The sequence below is a fragment of the Lithobates pipiens genome, unplaced genomic scaffold, assembly GCF_037356315.1.
Source record: "Lithobates pipiens isolate NorthernLeopardFrog02 unplaced genomic scaffold, aLitPip1_a1.2 Scaffold_19, whole genome shotgun sequence".
Taxonomy (NCBI): Eukaryota; Metazoa; Chordata; class Amphibia; order Anura; family Ranidae; genus Lithobates; species Lithobates pipiens.
In genome coordinates, this window is record NW_027507764.1 from 116,214,049 (window position 1) to 116,232,222 (window position 18,174).

The 18,174-nt window shown below is 45.9% G+C and overlaps 1 protein-coding gene across 10 annotated transcripts in view; it reads left to right on the forward strand.

Moving 5' to 3' along the window:
• Window positions 1-18,174, forward strand: part of KMT2C (lysine methyltransferase 2C) — a 407,832-nt gene that overhangs the window by 44,264 nt on the left and 345,394 nt on the right. The window contains exon 1 of one of the 10 annotated variants that reach the window (XM_077491173.1): window positions 4,499-4,653. The exons of the other annotated variants lie outside the window; for them this stretch is intronic. Coding sequence (XP_077347299.1) covers window positions 4,604-4,653 — 50 coding nt within the window. The 5' untranslated portion in view covers window positions 4,499-4,603. Of the gene's footprint in view, window positions 1-4,498; window positions 4,654-18,174 lie in introns of those variants that run through there. 10 annotated transcript variants of the gene reach the window in all.

The window sequence follows — 18,174 nt, forward strand, 5'->3', positions numbered from 1 at the left end:
GTGATGGTGTTACAGTGATACTGATTCCGCTATCTTGAAGGCTGTGTCAGCTTGAACTACTGTGGGATGAGAAGATGTTGCGGTGGGTGAGGGGGTATTGGCGTTGTTTCTTATGACTCACAAGCCTGTACGTTGTCACTTGGCATCAAGCAAAGCCTGGCCCTGCTCACTGCTTTCTGGACTGACAGCCTGTGCTGTAGTGCCTGAGAAGGGAGAGTGTGTGAGACACAAATGGAGGATGAATTTGCCTTAGCGAACGTAAAGGAAGCTTATTTTTTATTTTGAGGCTTCAATTTAAAACAGAACTGCGCCTATATAATAAAAGTTTTAAAAATCACCAAATCCGTGCTATCCATAAGCCCTACATTCCGATTGCTGCTGTTACTGTCTTCATGAATGCTATTGCCATGTATAATACTGTCAGCTACTCCCTCTTCTGGGCTACCCCCGGTTCACACCAATTCCTGTGCCTTTTAGGGTCCATTCACCCAAAACTGATTTGTCAGCTTTAGTTGGATGCCGGAGAGTTGAATAACCTTGTATTTGCCCCCCAAGAACACCAGTGATAAGATTGATGTACATGAGGATGTCTTTTCCTGTTTGGCATTTAGAAGGGGTCCCCCTCTCCCTTGTTGTTAAATGTGTAGTCGGAGGCATTGTATTGCATTCTTGAATACATTTTTTTTTTTTAATTTGTCCCTTTTGGAAAATTTCAGATGAAATGTCTGCATGAACTATCAATTATTGTATGATCGCTTCAAAAGCAATTTTTTTGTACGATTTTCTGATCGTGTGTGCGGGCCATAAGTGATTTAAGATTGTAGCATGTTAATCTGACCCCTTTTTTATTTATTTATTTATTTTTTTTTGGTCGGGCTGATCTTCTCTAATGTATTATTGCTAGATCAAGTGGGGATATATTAAAAAAAATTAAAGGAACACTTTGAAACACATCAGATCTCAGTGGGGAAAAATATGCTTGCCATCTATACTGGTATGGACTGGGTAATGTGTTAGGATGCCCCATTTTTTGAGGTTTGAATTCAAAGACACCCCGAAAATACTAATCTTTTCTGACTGTTTTTCCCTAGTTTTGCATTTAGCTATGGTCCGTGTCACAACTGGTAGCATGAGGCTATACCTGGACCCTATAGAGGTTACACAGGCAGTCCAGCGCCTCCAGGATGGCACATCAATACGTACCATTGCTAGAAGGTTTGCTGCGTCTCCCAGCACAATCTCAAGAGCATCGAGGAGATTCCAGGAGACAGGCAGCTACTCTAGGAGAGCTGGACAGGGCCCTAGAAGGTCCTTAACCCATCAGCAGGACTGGTATCTGCTCCTTTGTACAAGGAGGAACAGGATGAGCACTGCCAGAGCCCTACAAAATGACCTCCAATAGGCCACTGGTGTGACTGTCTCTGACCAATCAAACAGACTTCATGAGGGTGGCCTGAGGGCCCCATGTCCTCTAGTGAGCCCCTGTGCTCACTGCCCGGCACTTTGAACCTCTATGTGGCATGTGCCATTGAACACCAGAATTGGCAGGTTGACAATGGTGCCCTGTGCTTTCCACAGATGAGAGCAGGATCACCCAGTATGTGGCAGATGTGAAAGGGTCTGGAGAAGCCATGGAGAATGTTCTGCTGTCTGTAACATCGCTCAGAATGAACGGTTGGGTGGTGGGTCAATGAAGGTCTGGGGAGACCTATCCATGGAGGGATGCACAGACTTCTATAGGCTAGACAATGGCACCCTGACTGCCATTGGGTATGGTAATGAAATCCTTGGACCCATTGTCAGACCCTATGCTGGTGCAAAGGGTCCTGGGTTCCTCCTGGTGCATGACAATGCCCTACCTCATGTGGTGATAGTATGCAGCCAGTTCCTGGAGGATGAAGGAAGTGATACTATTGAATGGCCCCCATGCTCGCTTGACCTAAATCCAATGGAACACCTCTGGGACATTATGTTTTAGTCCATCTGACGCTACCAGGTGACACCTCCAGTCTGTTCATTAGCTCAGTGATGCCATGGTCCTTGTCTGGCAGGAAATCCCCCAGGGCACCATGCTAAATGTACTCAGTGTTCTTGGAGATGTTCTTGTTTTCTCTGGGGGGGTAGGTATCCTTTCCCCATAGTCCCCATCTGGGTCACTGTTGTTGGGCCCATTGGTTTTTCCTCTTTTTGGATAGGTGAGAGATGCTTCATAATATCACACGGCCTATGTTTATTATGTAAATGTACTGTTGTGACCATGTTTGCCTCTGATGAAGCAGAACGTTACAGTCCAGAAAACATATTGAGCTTTAAAGGGATTGTAAAGCGAATTTTTTTTTTTTTTTTTTTTTTTTTAAATAACAAACCTGTTATACTTACCTCCACTGTGCAGCTCGTTTTGCACAGAGTGGCCCCGAACCTGCTCTTCTGGGGTCCCTCGGCGGCTATTGTAGCTTCCTCTTGCAGGTGCTTCTCACGTTCATGCGAGCTCCCTCGCATGGTGAGAATCATCTTTGGGCGCGCTCCCGTGATACAGCCTGCGGCTATAGCCGCTCGCTGTATCACACGGCCCCGGCGCTCCGCGTCAGTGGATGTGATTGACAGCAGCGTGAGCCAATGGCTGCGCTGCTTTCCATCCATCCACTCCAGCTAATCAGCGGCCAGGCTGAACGGTGGAAAGGACATCGGGGGACGAGCGCGGGACTTTCGAGGGGTGAGGTAAGTAAAACTGGGGGCTGGGGGGGCCAGCACTGTCAAATAGAAATGCATTAAGGTGAAAAAACATTTACCTTTACAACCCCTTTAAAGTCTCATCACCTCCATAAGAGAATTCATAAAAACAAACTCTGGGGTTACCCAGTATAAGCATTGGGTTAATTACAGCAGTTGATGGAGCAAGATATTTGGGGTAATTTCACTATCATTGTTGTGATTTTTAATTGTCTGGTTTTAATGTAAGAATTGTGTCAGTAAAAGCGATTATTTTATAGATAAAATTGAGAATGCGCTGTGCTTCAAAAGTCTTGCCATCTATTTTTGTGAATGTCTTGAACTGTTCCTTTTGGCATAGTGTTTTTAGAAGCACTGATGTTAAAGGGGATGGGGTTGATTTACGAAGGGCAACTTGACTTCATTTTGCAAGGGAAATTTCCCCTTGGCTCCATGAATGAGTTGAAACTTTTCTGACTCCCATAATCCAAACGTGCAAGCACACATTTTTTCCCCCCCCCTGGAACTTGATTGGGGTCTGTGCAAAGTGAAATTTTGTCGCATTCGCCAAGCTCTTGGGTAAATTCCCTTGCAAAGTGAACAGTCTATTTGCCTTTATTAAATCAAGACTAGTGCACTGATATATGCTGTACTTTCTTTTTCTTTCTTAACTTTTTTTTTTTTTCAATACTGCTAAAAGCGTAAAAGTTGAACAAACCTTTCTTTATGCAAACATTGTTAACCAATGCAGACTGCGGTTGCTTAGTTGCTTGTTGGGTCAAAATTGTAGAGCCTTCTTTGTAACCTTCAGTGCAAGTACTTCTGATGATCACATACAAGTATTACCAGGTTAGGTAGCCTGATATTCATGGGCATAAGCCGCCATGCCTTGTATGATCATCACCCATAGACTGGAGTATTTTACCCCAGTCAGTCACTCCATAACATGGATACATTGTATGTATTCTTCCTGTAATGGATATTATTGTATTCAGTAGCTCTATGAATGATCTGTGGGCACACAGCTCACATGAAATGGGTACAAAGCTTTACCTGTCAATGTTTTCCTATCCCCCCCACCCATCTATCTCAGTGATAGGAACATTCTGGTTTCTGTGCCCCCAGGCTGATGAGATCTGCTCACTCTGTTCTCTCCCCCAGCCTACCTGCTGTTTGTACTCCCCTCCCATCAGAGACTGATCATATATAGATATAGATATATAGAGTGTGTATGTATTGTATGGTGGACCTTCCCAATAGATCCGTATGGTGGCTCCCCCCCCCCTCATAGATCTGTATAATGGATCCCCCCATAGATTTGTATGGTGGATCCAACCCCTCCTCCTCCCCCCATAGATCTGTGTGGTGGATCTCCCCCCTCCCCCCATAGATCTGTGTGGTGGATCTCCCCCCCTCCATAGATCTGTGTGGTGGATCTCCCCCCCTCCATAGATCTGTGTGGTGGATCTCTCCCCCCCCCCCCATAGATCTGTGTGGTGGATCTCTTCTCTCCCCATAGATGTGTATGGGGGATGTGGTGTCTTCAGTCACTGTATGTAGTTCATGTTTAATAACAAAGAGAAGTCCCAGGCAGGTGATGATGTAGAGTGTGTAGTCTGGTCCCCTCCCCCCCGGTCTTTGTGTGTAGCGGGGATCGGGTCGGAGTCCCCTATGGGGGGTTTTGTGTGAGTTCTCCGTGAGCAGAGCGATCCAGTCCAGGATTTGGAAGTAGCTCTTGCCGGATCTACTTCCCTTTGCTGGGGGTGGGGCTGCGGTCCTGTTGCTCGGAGGGATCTGCTGGGTCTGCGAGTTGGCGGCGGCGGAGGAGAGTGCGGGGGACGGCGGTGGCGGAGCGTTAGAAGTGTCCCAGGGCCCGGAGGATCGGCGGAAGTGGATGGTGGTGGAGCCGGAGCGGAGGTCATGTGACCAGAGCCTGGCACACAGGTGAGCGCTGCCACGTCCATGAAGTGTGTCACTCCGCGCCCAGCTGACACTGACAGCAAGAGGGAGAGGAGTGATGTCACCGGGGTTAGCTCCCTCCCTCCCATCCCCGTACACACGGCGCCGTCCCGCTCCTTAACCCCTCACCTCCCGGCCCCGATCATCACTTCTCTGCTCACTGATGGCTCCGGGACTTGTAGTACGGGGATCTCCCCTCCCCCTCTCTGGGTCCAGCCAGAAAGTTACAGTGTGTGTAATCCCCCAACAGTCCACTGCACAGCACCGGTCCCTGGATGGGGGGCGCTGTTCCCGGTCAGTGCTCGTCCTCTGATAGGATGACAACACTCCCCATATATATAGCTAGAGAGAGGAGCAGACACCCCGGGGAAGGAAATGTCATCACTACAGACCCCCCCCCCCCCATATAATAGGAGGAGGAGGGGAGATGACAGGGAGCACAGGATGGGATCAACACACAGCAATCAACAGGTCCTCTTCTCAGACACCTAGAAAGGCAATTCATATATTCAGCAGATAAGCAAAGTGTACTGATATGGCTGATCACACTGAGCCCACATCATAGTCCATTCCATCCACACTGAGCCCACAGCATAGTCCATTCCATCCACACTGAGCCCACAGCATAGTCCATTCCATCCACACTGAGCCCACAGCATAGTCCATTCCATCCACACTGAGCCCACAGCATAGTCCATTCCATCCACACTGAGCCCACAGCATAGTCCATTCCATCCACACTGAGCCCACAGCATAGTCCATTCCATCCACACTGAGGCCACAACAGTATAGTCCATTCCATCCACACTGAGGCCACAACAGTATAGTCCATTCCATCCACACTGAGGCCACAACAGTATAGTCCATTCCATCCACACTGAGGCCACAGTATAGTCCATTCCATCCACACTGAGGCCACAGTATAGTCCATTCCATCCACGCTGAGGCCACAGCATTATAGTCCATTCCATCCACACTGAGGCCACAGCAGCATAGTCCATTCCATCCACACTGAGGCCACAGCAGCATAGTCCATTCTATCCACACTGAGGCTACAGCAGCATAGTCCATTCCATCCACACTGAGGCCACAGCAGCATAGTCCATTCCATCCACACTGAGGCCACAGCAGCATAGTCCATTCCATCCACACTGAGGCCACAGCAGCATAGTCCATTCCATCCACACTGAGGCCACAGCAGCATAGTCCATTCCATCCACACTGAGGCCACAGCAGCATAGTCCATTCCATCCACACTGAGGCCACAGCAGCATAGTCCATTCCATCCACACTGAGGCCACAGCAGCATAGTCCATTCCATCCACACTGAGGCTACAGCAGCATAGTCCATTCCATCCACACTGAGGCCACAGCAGCATAGTCCATTCCATCCACACTGAGGCCACAACAGCATAGTCCATTCCATCCACACTGAGGCCACAGCAGCATAGTCCATTCCATCCACACTGAGGCCACAGCAGCATAGTCCATTCCATCCACACTGAGGCCACAGCAGCATAGTCCATTCCATCCACACTGAGCCCACAGCACTGTAGTCCATTCCATCCACACTGAGCCCACAGCACTGTAGTCCATTCCATCCACACTGAGGCCACAGCAGCATAGTCCATTCCATCCACACTGAGGCCACAGCAGCATAGTCCATTCCATCCACACTGAGGCCACAGCAGCATAGTCCATTCCATCCACACTGAGGCCACAGCAGCATAGTCCATTCCATCCACACTGAGCCCACAGCACTGTAGTCCATTCCATCCACACTGAGCCCACAGCACTGTAGTCCATTCCATCCACACTGAGCCCACAGCACTGTAGTCCATTCCATCCACACTGAGGCCACAGCAGCATAGTCCATTCCATCCACACTGAGGCCACAGCAGCATAGTCCATTCCATCCACACTGAGGCTACAGCAGCATAGTCCATTCCATCCACACTGAGGCCACAGCAGCATAGTCCATTCCATCCACACTGAGGCTACAGCAGCATAGTCCATTCCATCCACACTGAGGCTACAGCAGCATAGTCCATTCCATCCACACTGAGGCCACAGCAGCATAGTCCATTCCATCCACACTGAGGCCACAGCAGCATAGTCCATTCCATCCACACTGAGGCCACAGCAGCATAGTCCATTCCATCCACACTGAGGCCACAGCAGCATAGTCCATTCCATCCACACTGAGCCCACAGCACTGTAGTCCATTCCATCCACACTGAGCCCACAGCACTGTAGTCCATTCCATCCACACTGAGCCCACAGCACTGTAGTCCATTCCATCCACACTGAGGCCACAGCAGCATAGTCCATTCCATCCACACTGAGGCCACAGCAGCATAGTCCATTCCATCCACACTGAGGCCACAGCAGCATAGTCCATTCCATCCACACTGAGGCCACAGCAGCATAGTCCATTCCATCCACACTGAGGCTACAGCAGCATAGTCCATTCCATCCACACTGAGGCCACAGCAGCATAGTCCATTCCATCCACACTGAGGCTACAGCAGCATAGTCCATTCCATCCACACTGAGGCCACAGCAGCATAGTCCATTCCATCCACACTGAGGCCACAGCAGCATAGTCCATTCCATCCACACTGAGGCCACAGCAGCATAGTCCATTCCATCCACACTGAGGCCACAGCAGCATAGTCCATTCCATCCACACTGAGCCCACAGCACTGTAGTCCATTCCATCCACACTGAGCCCACAGCACTGTAGTCCATTCCATCCACACTGAGCCCACAGCACTGTAGTCCATTCCATCCACACTGAGGCCACAGCAGCATAGTCCATTCCATCCACACTGAGGCCACAGCAGCATAGTCCATTCCATCCACACTGAGCCCGCAGTAACGGGGTGGCTGGACAAATTTCAGTTCATCACTTACTTTTTTTTTTCACCCAATGATTTGAAGTGTCCAAAGTGATACTGTATTAATGTCCCTGTACAGCGAATTTTTACATTGCTGTGACGTGCAATCCCATCCTGTGCACTGCAATAAAACCACTGCATGTCTGTGTTTAATCACAGCTCCGTGCAGCACAGCTCCAGGCTGTTGTGCAGTGTAAATAGGACACAGAAAATAATTGGTTTCTGTGTGTCCTAACGGTGACTGACATTTACATACAGGCGGTTCCCAGGTTACAAACACGTTGTTGTTAAATTGAATTTATTTGTAAGTCTGTACACTTAAAGTGATCCCTCTGAGAAAAAAATGTCAGCTACAAATCCTTCCTGCTGATTTTTCATAAAAGTTCACTTACCTGCCCAGTCCAAACACAATGTTTCCCATGCACACATTCAAGAAACCGGCTATTCAGTGATACTGGGTGATGTAATGACCATAGGCTTGTTACCCGTTTATTATAATTAAGATTTAATATCTCATAGCTATGATGTGGGTTAAATAAGAGTTCTAAAACCACGGATGTTCAAAGTGAAGAAAAATGTCATCAGCACACCAAGGATTCCTCAAAAGGGTCTAAAGCTTTATTCCGTGGTCACATGATAAATACACAGCAGTTGTGTATTTATCATGTGACCACGGAATAAAGCTTTGGACCCTTTCGGAGAATCTTTGGTGTGCTTATGACATTTTCTTCACTTACCTGCCCAGGTTCCAGCACTGCCCTCACCTGGGCTAGTTCTTCACTAACCTTCGGGTTCCTGGCATCGGCAGCTTTACTGTGGGCAGCGGGCTCTGTTGCTTGGAGATTCACCGCTGGCTGCCCGCTGCGCATACTTGAGCCATGCTGCACTTTGTGAATGGTCCCGCGGTCTTCACAGGGACTTGTGACGGGTTCCAGAATACTGCGGGGAGGGAGGGGGAGAGAACTCCTGTTCAGATCACCTGGGTGATCAAAGCAGAATTGGGAGCTGGTACATGACAAAAATATGCCAAATATGACAGAGGAGGGAGGCAGCACCTACGAGGCAGCACCGATAATATGGTATATAGTATCTTCGGTGGCCATAGGGCCACCAAAGATTTATGTATCCAAATCACCAGGGGTACCATATTAAACTTGATCGTGGGCCGTGATAGGCCCACAGGCCGGACTTTGATCATGCCTATTCAAAGAGCAGAAACAAAATGCTAATAAAGCTTAGGACCTTAAAAAAACCTTAAAAAAACAGTAGTGTGCATGGAGCCTCAATAGTACAGTTGGATGGTGTTAAATGTAGCAGTTGTACCCCAGATAATATGCATTTGATTTATAAGTTAAACACAAAAATTTTTTGTAGGCCCTCAATGTATATGTCAACAGACGGGGTTAATCATGTCATACTTTAGTAAATAAGTCTCATTTGAACAAGCTGGCAGCGGATTGCTAGAATGCAGGTAACGCTTCATGTCCAGTTGTTTTCAGATTGGAAAGTTCATCTGCATTTTTCTAGTGAAGATTTTTTAGTGATGAGTTCAGGTTTTATGTCTTCTATGCCGTCTGCACTCTACACTTTATTGCATCCTACTGACTGTCTCTGGATTTTTCTGCCTCAAATAGAAAATGATCGGGAGGTTTGTTCATTATTCTGCTATTTCACTTGTGTATTAGCAGCTGTAATTAGGAGTGTGCAGTTGGGTTTATTTCTATGAATAATGTGTGTGTTTTTTTATTTTTTATTTTTTTTGGTAAATGCAAAAAAGATCTTGCTCCAATGTTTTTAGGAATACTGAAATTTACAACCTCCACAGAGTAACTAAAGTTCCACCATGTGACTTGTCCTAAAGGCAGCATCTGCATTTTGAGCTCACCTGACATTCTGCCTGATTTACAGAATGAAGGAGAACTGGATGGCTGCCATCAGCCCACCTTAGGGCAAAATCCTTGGTGGGTTTAGTTTGCCTCGCCCACCCACCTTTAGGACCCATTTACCTTTGTACAATGCTTTTAATACACATGTGCAGGCTGTTTTAAGGGAGCCCATTGAAATCAATGGGCTTCCAATGCAAGTCCAAAATATTGAACGTTAGAAACTTTTGTTGCAAAACACAATAGTGCTTTTGTAGCACATATATACGTTGCCCTTGTTTGCTGACGTGCTATTCCAAAAAACTTGTACCGCACTGTAATTACAGTGTACATTACTGTACATGTTCGTTGTACAATGTACATTACTGCACATGTAATGTGTGTTGCTGTGCGTTGTGATAACTCACATATGAAGTCTCTGGTGTTTTCTACCCTGCATTAAACACTCGGGACCCCTTTGTTTCTATTCAACTTATAATGGGTGCTGAAACTGTTTAGAACTGCGTACGCTCCACCACAGTCCCTACGATTGCCGGAGACCATGTTCTAGTGTGCATTGCCACAGGCAGCTAGTTTTTATAAATAAAAAGTTTTATTTAATTATTTTTTTTTTTTTTTTTTTTATATTTATCCCATATATGTACCATTTTGGATGTAAAGATCAATTTTTCAAAGTTGATCACACTTGTTTTGGCTAGCTTTTAGGGAATTGCTAGCTGCTGGCTGGCTTTAATGGTATTATTATTACGATTGAAATTTTATCTTACAATAAAATCCTGATATTCTGCACTTTGCCTGTTGTACAATGTAGTGTGTCCTTGCTGTGTATGTAAAAAAAAAATTTTTTTGTGTCAATTTTGTAAAAGTTCCTAGAGTGTGCGGCTTTCCCTGAGAAGGCAGTCCTGGTACCCAATGTGTCCATGTTCAGCTGCTTTGATGTAACCCACGGTGGAACTGGAATTAAACCATGAGTGCCATACTTTGTCAAACTTCCTCATACAACCTCTGGCCTCATATGTGGCCTTGTAAGGTAACATCGAACTAACCAATCCCTTCCAAAAGGAAATACTCGGTGCCCTGTCCTTTTTCCAGTTCAACCGAATGGCTTTCCTACCATAGAGTAAGACATTCAGCATCGTTCGCCTAGCCCGTGTTGGCTCCACGTGTATGTTAATGTTAAGGATAAAATTGAGAATTTGTAATTAGATATTTGGGAACCCTTTTCTATCAGTTGTATTGATGTTTTCTTAAAGCGGAGTTCCAGTGTTTTTTGTGTTTTATTAACCACTTACCACCCAGGCCAATTCTGACATTTCTCTCCTACATATAAAAATCAGCATTTTTTTTATTTTTATTTTTATTTTTTGCTAGAAAATTACATAGAACCCCCAAACATATATGTTTTTTTTTAGCAAAGACCCTAGAGAATACAATGGCGGTTGTTTTTATCTCGCACAGTATTTGCTCAGCAATTTTTCAAAAGCGTTTTTCCCCAAAAAAAAAAAAAAAGTTTTCTGCTTTAAAAAAAAAAACCCAAAAAACAAAACAGTAAAGTTAGCCCAATATTTTTGCATATTGTGAAAGATGAAGTTACGCCGAGTAAATAGATACCTAACGTCACACTTCAAAATTGCACACACTCGTGGAATGGGGCCAAAGTTTGGTACTTAAAATTCCCCATAAGCGACGGTTGACGTTTTTTTTACTGGTTACATGTTTTGAGTTAGAGAGGAGGTTTAGGGAAAAAAATTATTGCTCTTGCTCCAACGTTCGCAGCAATACCTCACATGTATGGTTTTAACACAGTTTTCATATGTGGGCGGGATTTAAGTATGCGTTCACTTCTGCGTGGGCGCACATGGGGACAGGGGCCCTTTAAAAAAAAAATTTAAAAAACAATTTATTGTTATACTTTATTTTTTATTTTGACACTTTTTTTTTGGAAAAACTTTTTTGATCACTTTTATTCCTATTACAAGGAATGTAAACATCCCTTGTAATAGGAATTTGACATGACAGGTCTTCTTCATAGTGAGGTTTGGGGTCAATAAGACCCCACATCTCACCACTAGGCTGGGAAGCTTGAAATAAAAATAAACCGGTCACCCCTTCCCAGGCAAAACGGCGCAGGTTTTTTTTTTTTTTTTTTTAATGCAGAGGCCGGGCATGACATCATAACATCGAGCCCAGCCTCCGACAATCATAGAGACTCCGGCGACCATTTGGCCTGCTGGAAATCTCTATGATCAACAGCCGGTGGATCCTCTGTCTGACTCACCGATCATAGCGGTGAGTCGGTAGAAGCCCCCGTAAGAACGATCAAGTGGCAGAACAGCTGCTGTGATCATTCTTATGGTGTAGAGAATCGCCGGCTGAAACCGGTAATATGTGAATGATGTCTGTAGCTACAGGCATCATTCAGATATACCCGCTCAAATCTGTCACGTCATATGACGGCGAGCGTGAGGAGGTTAATAGTCAGCAGCTACAAAACGTGAATCTGCTGACTTTTTTAATAAACACACACTCGCCCATCTCAGGATCCAGCAAAGCGGCCAGACGAACCCTCAGCTCTCTTGCCTCTCCCCGGTGCATGCATTACAAGTGTGGGCACCAAGCTAAGACAGCTTGTGGCTCACAGCTGGGTGCACATGCACGGGTCATGTTGAATCTCGCCTCCTCAATGGCCTGGCAGTTTTCTGGGACCTGTGATGTGTGCAGGGAGGGAGGGGGAGAGAATAATTTTGGCTCAAGTCACCTAGGCGGCCTGAGCGGTGGTGGGAGCAGGTACTTGTCAAACAAAGTACCTGACCCCCCCCCCCCCCCCCAAAAAACTATTTGACATGCCAAATGTGGGTGAGGAGTGCTTAACTTCCACTTTTGGGTGAAACTCTGCTTTCAAGTGATAATAAAGTCTTGTTTGTTTTATAGAAAGAAAAAAATAAAAGTTATACTTGCCTGCTCTGTGAAGTGCTTTTGTACAAAGCAGCCTATATCCTCCTCTTCTCGGGTCCTTCTTCGTTGCTCCTGGCCCCTCCCTCCTGTTGAGTGCCCCCACAGCAAGCAGCTTGCTGTGGGGGCACCTGAGCAGAGCCACAGCACCCTGTGTCTATTCAGAGACAGAGCCGCAGCCCAGCCCCACCCTGCCCCCTTTCTCTCACCAGGTGACTAACTTTGTTTGGCAGCAGCGGGAGCCAATGGTGCCGCACTGCTGTCTTGGCCAATGAGGGGAGTCCTGGGCATCCGAGAACTCCTGGAACATCACAGGATCTATATCAGTGGTCTCCAAACTGTGGCCAGAATGCGGCCCTTTACTTGCCTAAATGTGGCCTTGGAGCACTGATGCACGGCACTATTCCTACCACAGACACCAAACATGGGGCTCATTCTTTCTACTTACACCAATGATGAAGCCCTATTCTTTTAACTGACACCAATGATGGGGCACTATTCCTCTCACCCACACCAACAATGGGGCACTATTCCTCTCACCCACACCAACAATGGGGCACTATTCCTCCCACTGACACCAATGATGGGGCACTATTCCTCCTCATATTGACCACAGGTGCTATGCAGAAAGTTTGGAGACCCTTGATCTAGATGGTTCTGGAGTAAGTTTTAGGGGGGGCTGCTGCACACAGATTGTGGTGTTTTTTTATCTTAAAGTGTTTGTAAACCCTAAAGTATAAAGCTCTGCCAGCCCCTCTTTTATAGGCAGGCATCACACACTGTATACGTCTTTTAAATAAAAAATGAGGCTTGTAAATACTGATTTAGGGCGATCTTCTGGCCGATCACATGACTCGCGGCCGCTGTAAAGCTCCGATGGATATCTTCTGCAGGAGGGTCCGAGATCTCCCTCTGACGTCAGTGAGGGAGATCACATATCCGCTCAGCCCCTCCTGCAGTAGCCCTGCAAACGGGCTGAGAGTCACTTCACCGGCCTGAAGATCGCTTTAAATCTGTATTTAAAAGCCCCATTTTTATAAAAGATTTATACTATGCCTAACTATAATACTATAATACAGGGCCTGGCAGTGACCATATATAAACTTTTATTTCTACTAATAGCAGCAGGAATGGGGGGGGGGGGGGGGTGGAGACAGACCTGCAGCTGAAAGGCAGGGAGGAAGGAGAGAGAGGAGAGCAGGGCTGCGGATGACGGAGGGACGTACGCTGACCAGTGATTTTCATGGTCTGCGTATGGGGGGGGGGTTACAGGAAGTGGCAGGGTCAACCAGATTTCTTTTTACAGTTTAGTGGGGGACAGATTACATAGCACAAGCACAGTGCTGTTTAATCTGCTTTAGGGACCAGGATCTCTATTTTTTTGGGGGCAGGGTGCAAACACTTCAGCCCCGGAAGATATGGCTGCTCAGTGAGCAAGCAATTTTTTTTTTCATCCAACCTGTGGATGAAGGAAAGAAAATTGCATGTTCTTTGGCTAGCCTTAGGGACAACACAGCAGCAGAAGGCTGAGGTTCTTTACTTGTTATCGGTGTTGCTTCTGGAGATTTTCCTTGTCTCTTTTTTTCCCCAAAGCTAGACATTGTCACTAGGAGGTGGATATCTTCCCAAAGGGACCACAGCGTGTAGAAAAGGACTGACAGAGTCTTTGCAGCACCTGGGCACAGATCCGTGTTGATAGTTTCATCATGCAGTTTCTGTACAGCTAAGAGTACATTCACATAGGCATTAAAAATGGCGTGAACAGATGTGTAGATTTGTATCTGTGCTTGTCATCCTACCTATGCAACAGCACCTTTAGCATTGCTTATAAATCTACTTCCTCCTCCTCTTCCTTCCTTTCTCTGTCTGGGTCCCCCAAGGTTCTTTTCTTGGACCTCTCCTATTCACCATCCTCCCTGGGTCAGCTGATGGCCTCTCATGACTTACGATACCATCTCTACGCTGACGATACACAAATTTATCTCTTTACCCCTCAGCTCCCTCCTTCAGTCTTCTCGCGTATCCCTAATTTACTAACAGACATACCGGCCTGGATGTCACACCACTTCTTCAAATGCAGTCTATGCAAAATTGAGCTAATAATTTTTCCGCCCCCTGCCATGGTCTCTCTGTCAAGATTGATGGCACAACTATTGGCCCATCGCCACAATTTAAGGTTCTAGGTGTAATATGCCCCTTACTAACCGACGACACCACAAAGCTTGTAGTTCACTCCCTGGTCATCTCTTACCTCTACTACTGCAACTCTCTTCTCATTGGCTTACCTTTACATAGGCTATCCTCCCTTCATTCCATCATGATACTGCTGCTGGACTCAGCCACCCTGTAAACAGTTCAGTGTCTGCCACCCACCCCTTTCTGCCAATCCCTCCATTGGCTTCCGCTCATCCAACAAATTCAATTCAAAATACTTACAATAACTTATAAATCCATCCACAACTTGTCCCAGGCTATATCACTAACCTAGTCTCAAAACACCAACCAAATTGTTCTTTGCTCCTTCCAAGACCTCCAGCTCTCTAGTTCCCTTGTCACCTCCTCCCATGCTCGCCTCCAGGACTTTTCATGAACCTCTCCCATCCTATGGAACTCCCTACCCCAATCTATCAGATTTATCTTTCTCTGTTTTCTTTTAGATGATTCCTGAAAAGCCTTGTCTTCAGAGAAGCTTGTTCTGCCCACACCTAACAACTGTACTTTTATTTTCTCCATCCGCTCATTCCCCACAGTTATTACCTTTTGTATCATTCGACCCCCCCCCTCCCCTCTAGATTGTAAGCTCTAATGAGCAGGGCCCTCTGATTTCCTCCTATATTGAATTGTAACTGTACTGTCTGCCCTAACATAAAGTGCTGCGCAAACTGTTGGCGCTATATAAATCCTGTATAATAATGATTCAATACAGATCTGTTGATCTAGTCAGACAGCTGCACCTGGCAGTGTAATGTTGCGCTGCATTCACCAGCATAGATGCACCTATTGGCTATTGTCGCTGTGTAGCCTGCATTGCTGATCACACATGCTATTCACACATGCTATTGAGGCTGGTCCTGAATGAGCCTTTCATGGGGCGCCACACATGCAGAGAATAACCTTGGCTGATTGTGAATGACCGGAGGCCCAGGTCACTTTGTGCATGCGCCTCCACCTCTGCTCTGGGAATGATTCAGGGCTGGCATGCCAACATCAGGAATGCCTGATCAGTAGCACTGGCTACACATTGTTGACATAGACTTGTCAACCTTGAGCAGCGACAGCACATAACACATAATGTTGTATCATAAACATCACATGCATACAGCTTTAAACGCAGGATTCTCCTTCTCCAAGCTTCTACTGTCAAGATATGGCATTTATACAAATTCAGTAATTACAGACAGTTGTCTGAGCCCATAATGTAATGTCTGTGCAACTAGTTTCTGTAAAATGTTAGTCCTGGGTCACACAGGTGCGATGCAGGAAACCCTGCGATTCAGTGTCGGTTCCTGCATCGCACTTGAATTGCACACTGGTTCCCACTAACATCTGCAAACTGCTTGGGGCATTTATGTAAAGTTAATGGCACCCGCAGATCGTTTCGTAGATCGCAGTGCCAACTGAAATGGTGCAGGAATCTGATCACTATTCCTGTGGGGACCAAAAAAAAGTTTGTATGCCTGAATTCGCACAGACATCGCATGTGATCTGCACAGCAATGCAGTGCGACTCACGTGCAATGTCTTTGGTCACACAAGTGGGATCCTAGCCTTAGGAATTCAAATAGACGCTAGCACTGCAGATTGTTTTCACTTCTGATTATACAGGAATTTAAAGGGTCACGCCACTTTCTTAGGAAAAAATAGCAAAACACCCCCCCCCCCCCCCCAAAACCCAACATATGCAATTTGGAATCAAGTTTTATTGTAATTGAATGCTATTAAAAGTTACCTTTCTTTTTCAATCTGCAGTGCTGTCATTTTCTGTAAAATGCAATTCAATATGGCCTCCTGGAGGTTTTCTCTAAACAGATGTGTACAGAAGCCCCCCCAGATATGTATTTTCCTGCTTTGTGTGATTAATGTACGGATTTTCTCAGAAGTCTGCACTAAGTCAGTTTTTGAGCTCCCCCTGCAACAAAAATGTCATTTTTAGTAAGGTATTCCCAAAGGAAAATCATGTCTAAAAGGATGTGGACCTTGCCACGTTCCTCATTAGGGCCCTGCAGGTGCATCAGCTGATTGATAATTATAAAACCATTCCCATACAGATTCACTCAGTCCATGAACACAAACAGATATTTCTTCAGAATAACAAAAGTTAGACATTTGCAACAAAAGTTTGTTAAAATTCCTGCAATGTACATAGACCACCAAGCAGGGAATGTTTTTTTTTTTTTTTTTTTTTTTTTTTCTCTCAACAAAAATGGAGTTACTCTTTAAACTCCGCTGTATAATATCATGTATGATGGAATACATTTCAGACTTCCTTGGACCCAGATAAAGATAAAATGAATGGACTCGTACAGTAATGCCTCGGATTGCAAGTAACAAGCGTTTCGCAATACAAGCTATTATTTTTTTTTTTTAAATCCTCAGTTTGCAATCGTTGGGCTAAACAAGCAGGTTTCTCTCTCTGTGGTGTGCAGTACCGCATTTGGCCAGAGTTGCGGGGGTGCCAGTGATATTCGGAGCCGCTCGGATGCACTCTCCGAGTGTTTCCGAGCAATTTCTGAGGGTCTCCTGCGCCCCACCCCCACCTCTGTCCACATGCGGTACTGCATACCCTAGAAGTCACTGTGGAACAAATTATCGGAGTTTCCATTGACTCTTATGGGGAAACTCGCTTTGGTAAACGAGTGCTTTGGATTACAAGCGTTCTCCTGGAATGAATTATGCTCGTAATCCAAGGCACTGCTGTATGTAATGTTCATTTGAATTCATTAAGAAGGGTTTGAATACTTTTTCCGAGCTGGGAAAGCACGGTTTGCACATGTGACACTGGATGTGGGCAAATACTTTGTGTCAGTTTTGGTGTTCCAAAGTTCATCTCGGTGGGGGAGGTCGGTGACAAGGGCCTGCAGTATACAAGGGCTGTGATTGTCTGAGCGTCCATGTTCATGCTGGCAGGAAGATGAAACACAACCAGGCGCCTTTTCCCCAGCTTATCTCAGGGAAAGCAGTAGGGACTGAGAATGTCCAGTATAGCTGATCGCCATTTCCTCTGAGGTTGTTTGAGTGAGACGCAACCCATAGGCTTAAAGATCATTTAAGGATCCTGGAAAATCTGTCTGCATTTGGTATTGATCATTTTATGTCTGTGGCTCCCTTAGAGTTGAAATTCAGGTTAACTGATATATTGTAGTTGAAATAAATGTGAGCTATTTTACCTGTCAAAATGTGAATTTCCTTGCTCTTCGGATTCGCACACCTCTGCCGCATTTATTTCCTGTTACAGTTTCCAGGCTCACCTCTCCACCTCCAGGCTGCTCACTTCTATTTAATGAGTAGAGAGGTGATCAAGGAATCTGAAGGCCCATTTACACTTGTGCATTGTGACAATGTGTACTGTAATGCCAGATGCTTTGCCACAACGCAGGACAATGCACATGCTGTGTGTGTAGGGAGTTGTGGTAAAATGAATTGTGAATTGCACCCCAACACACTGTCAGTATTGTGCAATACACAACACTCAGCAGCCACGGCGCACATACTGCGCATTGTGGTGTGCTGAGTTTTGAAAATGGATCATGCAGACTTTTTCATCTGCTACAC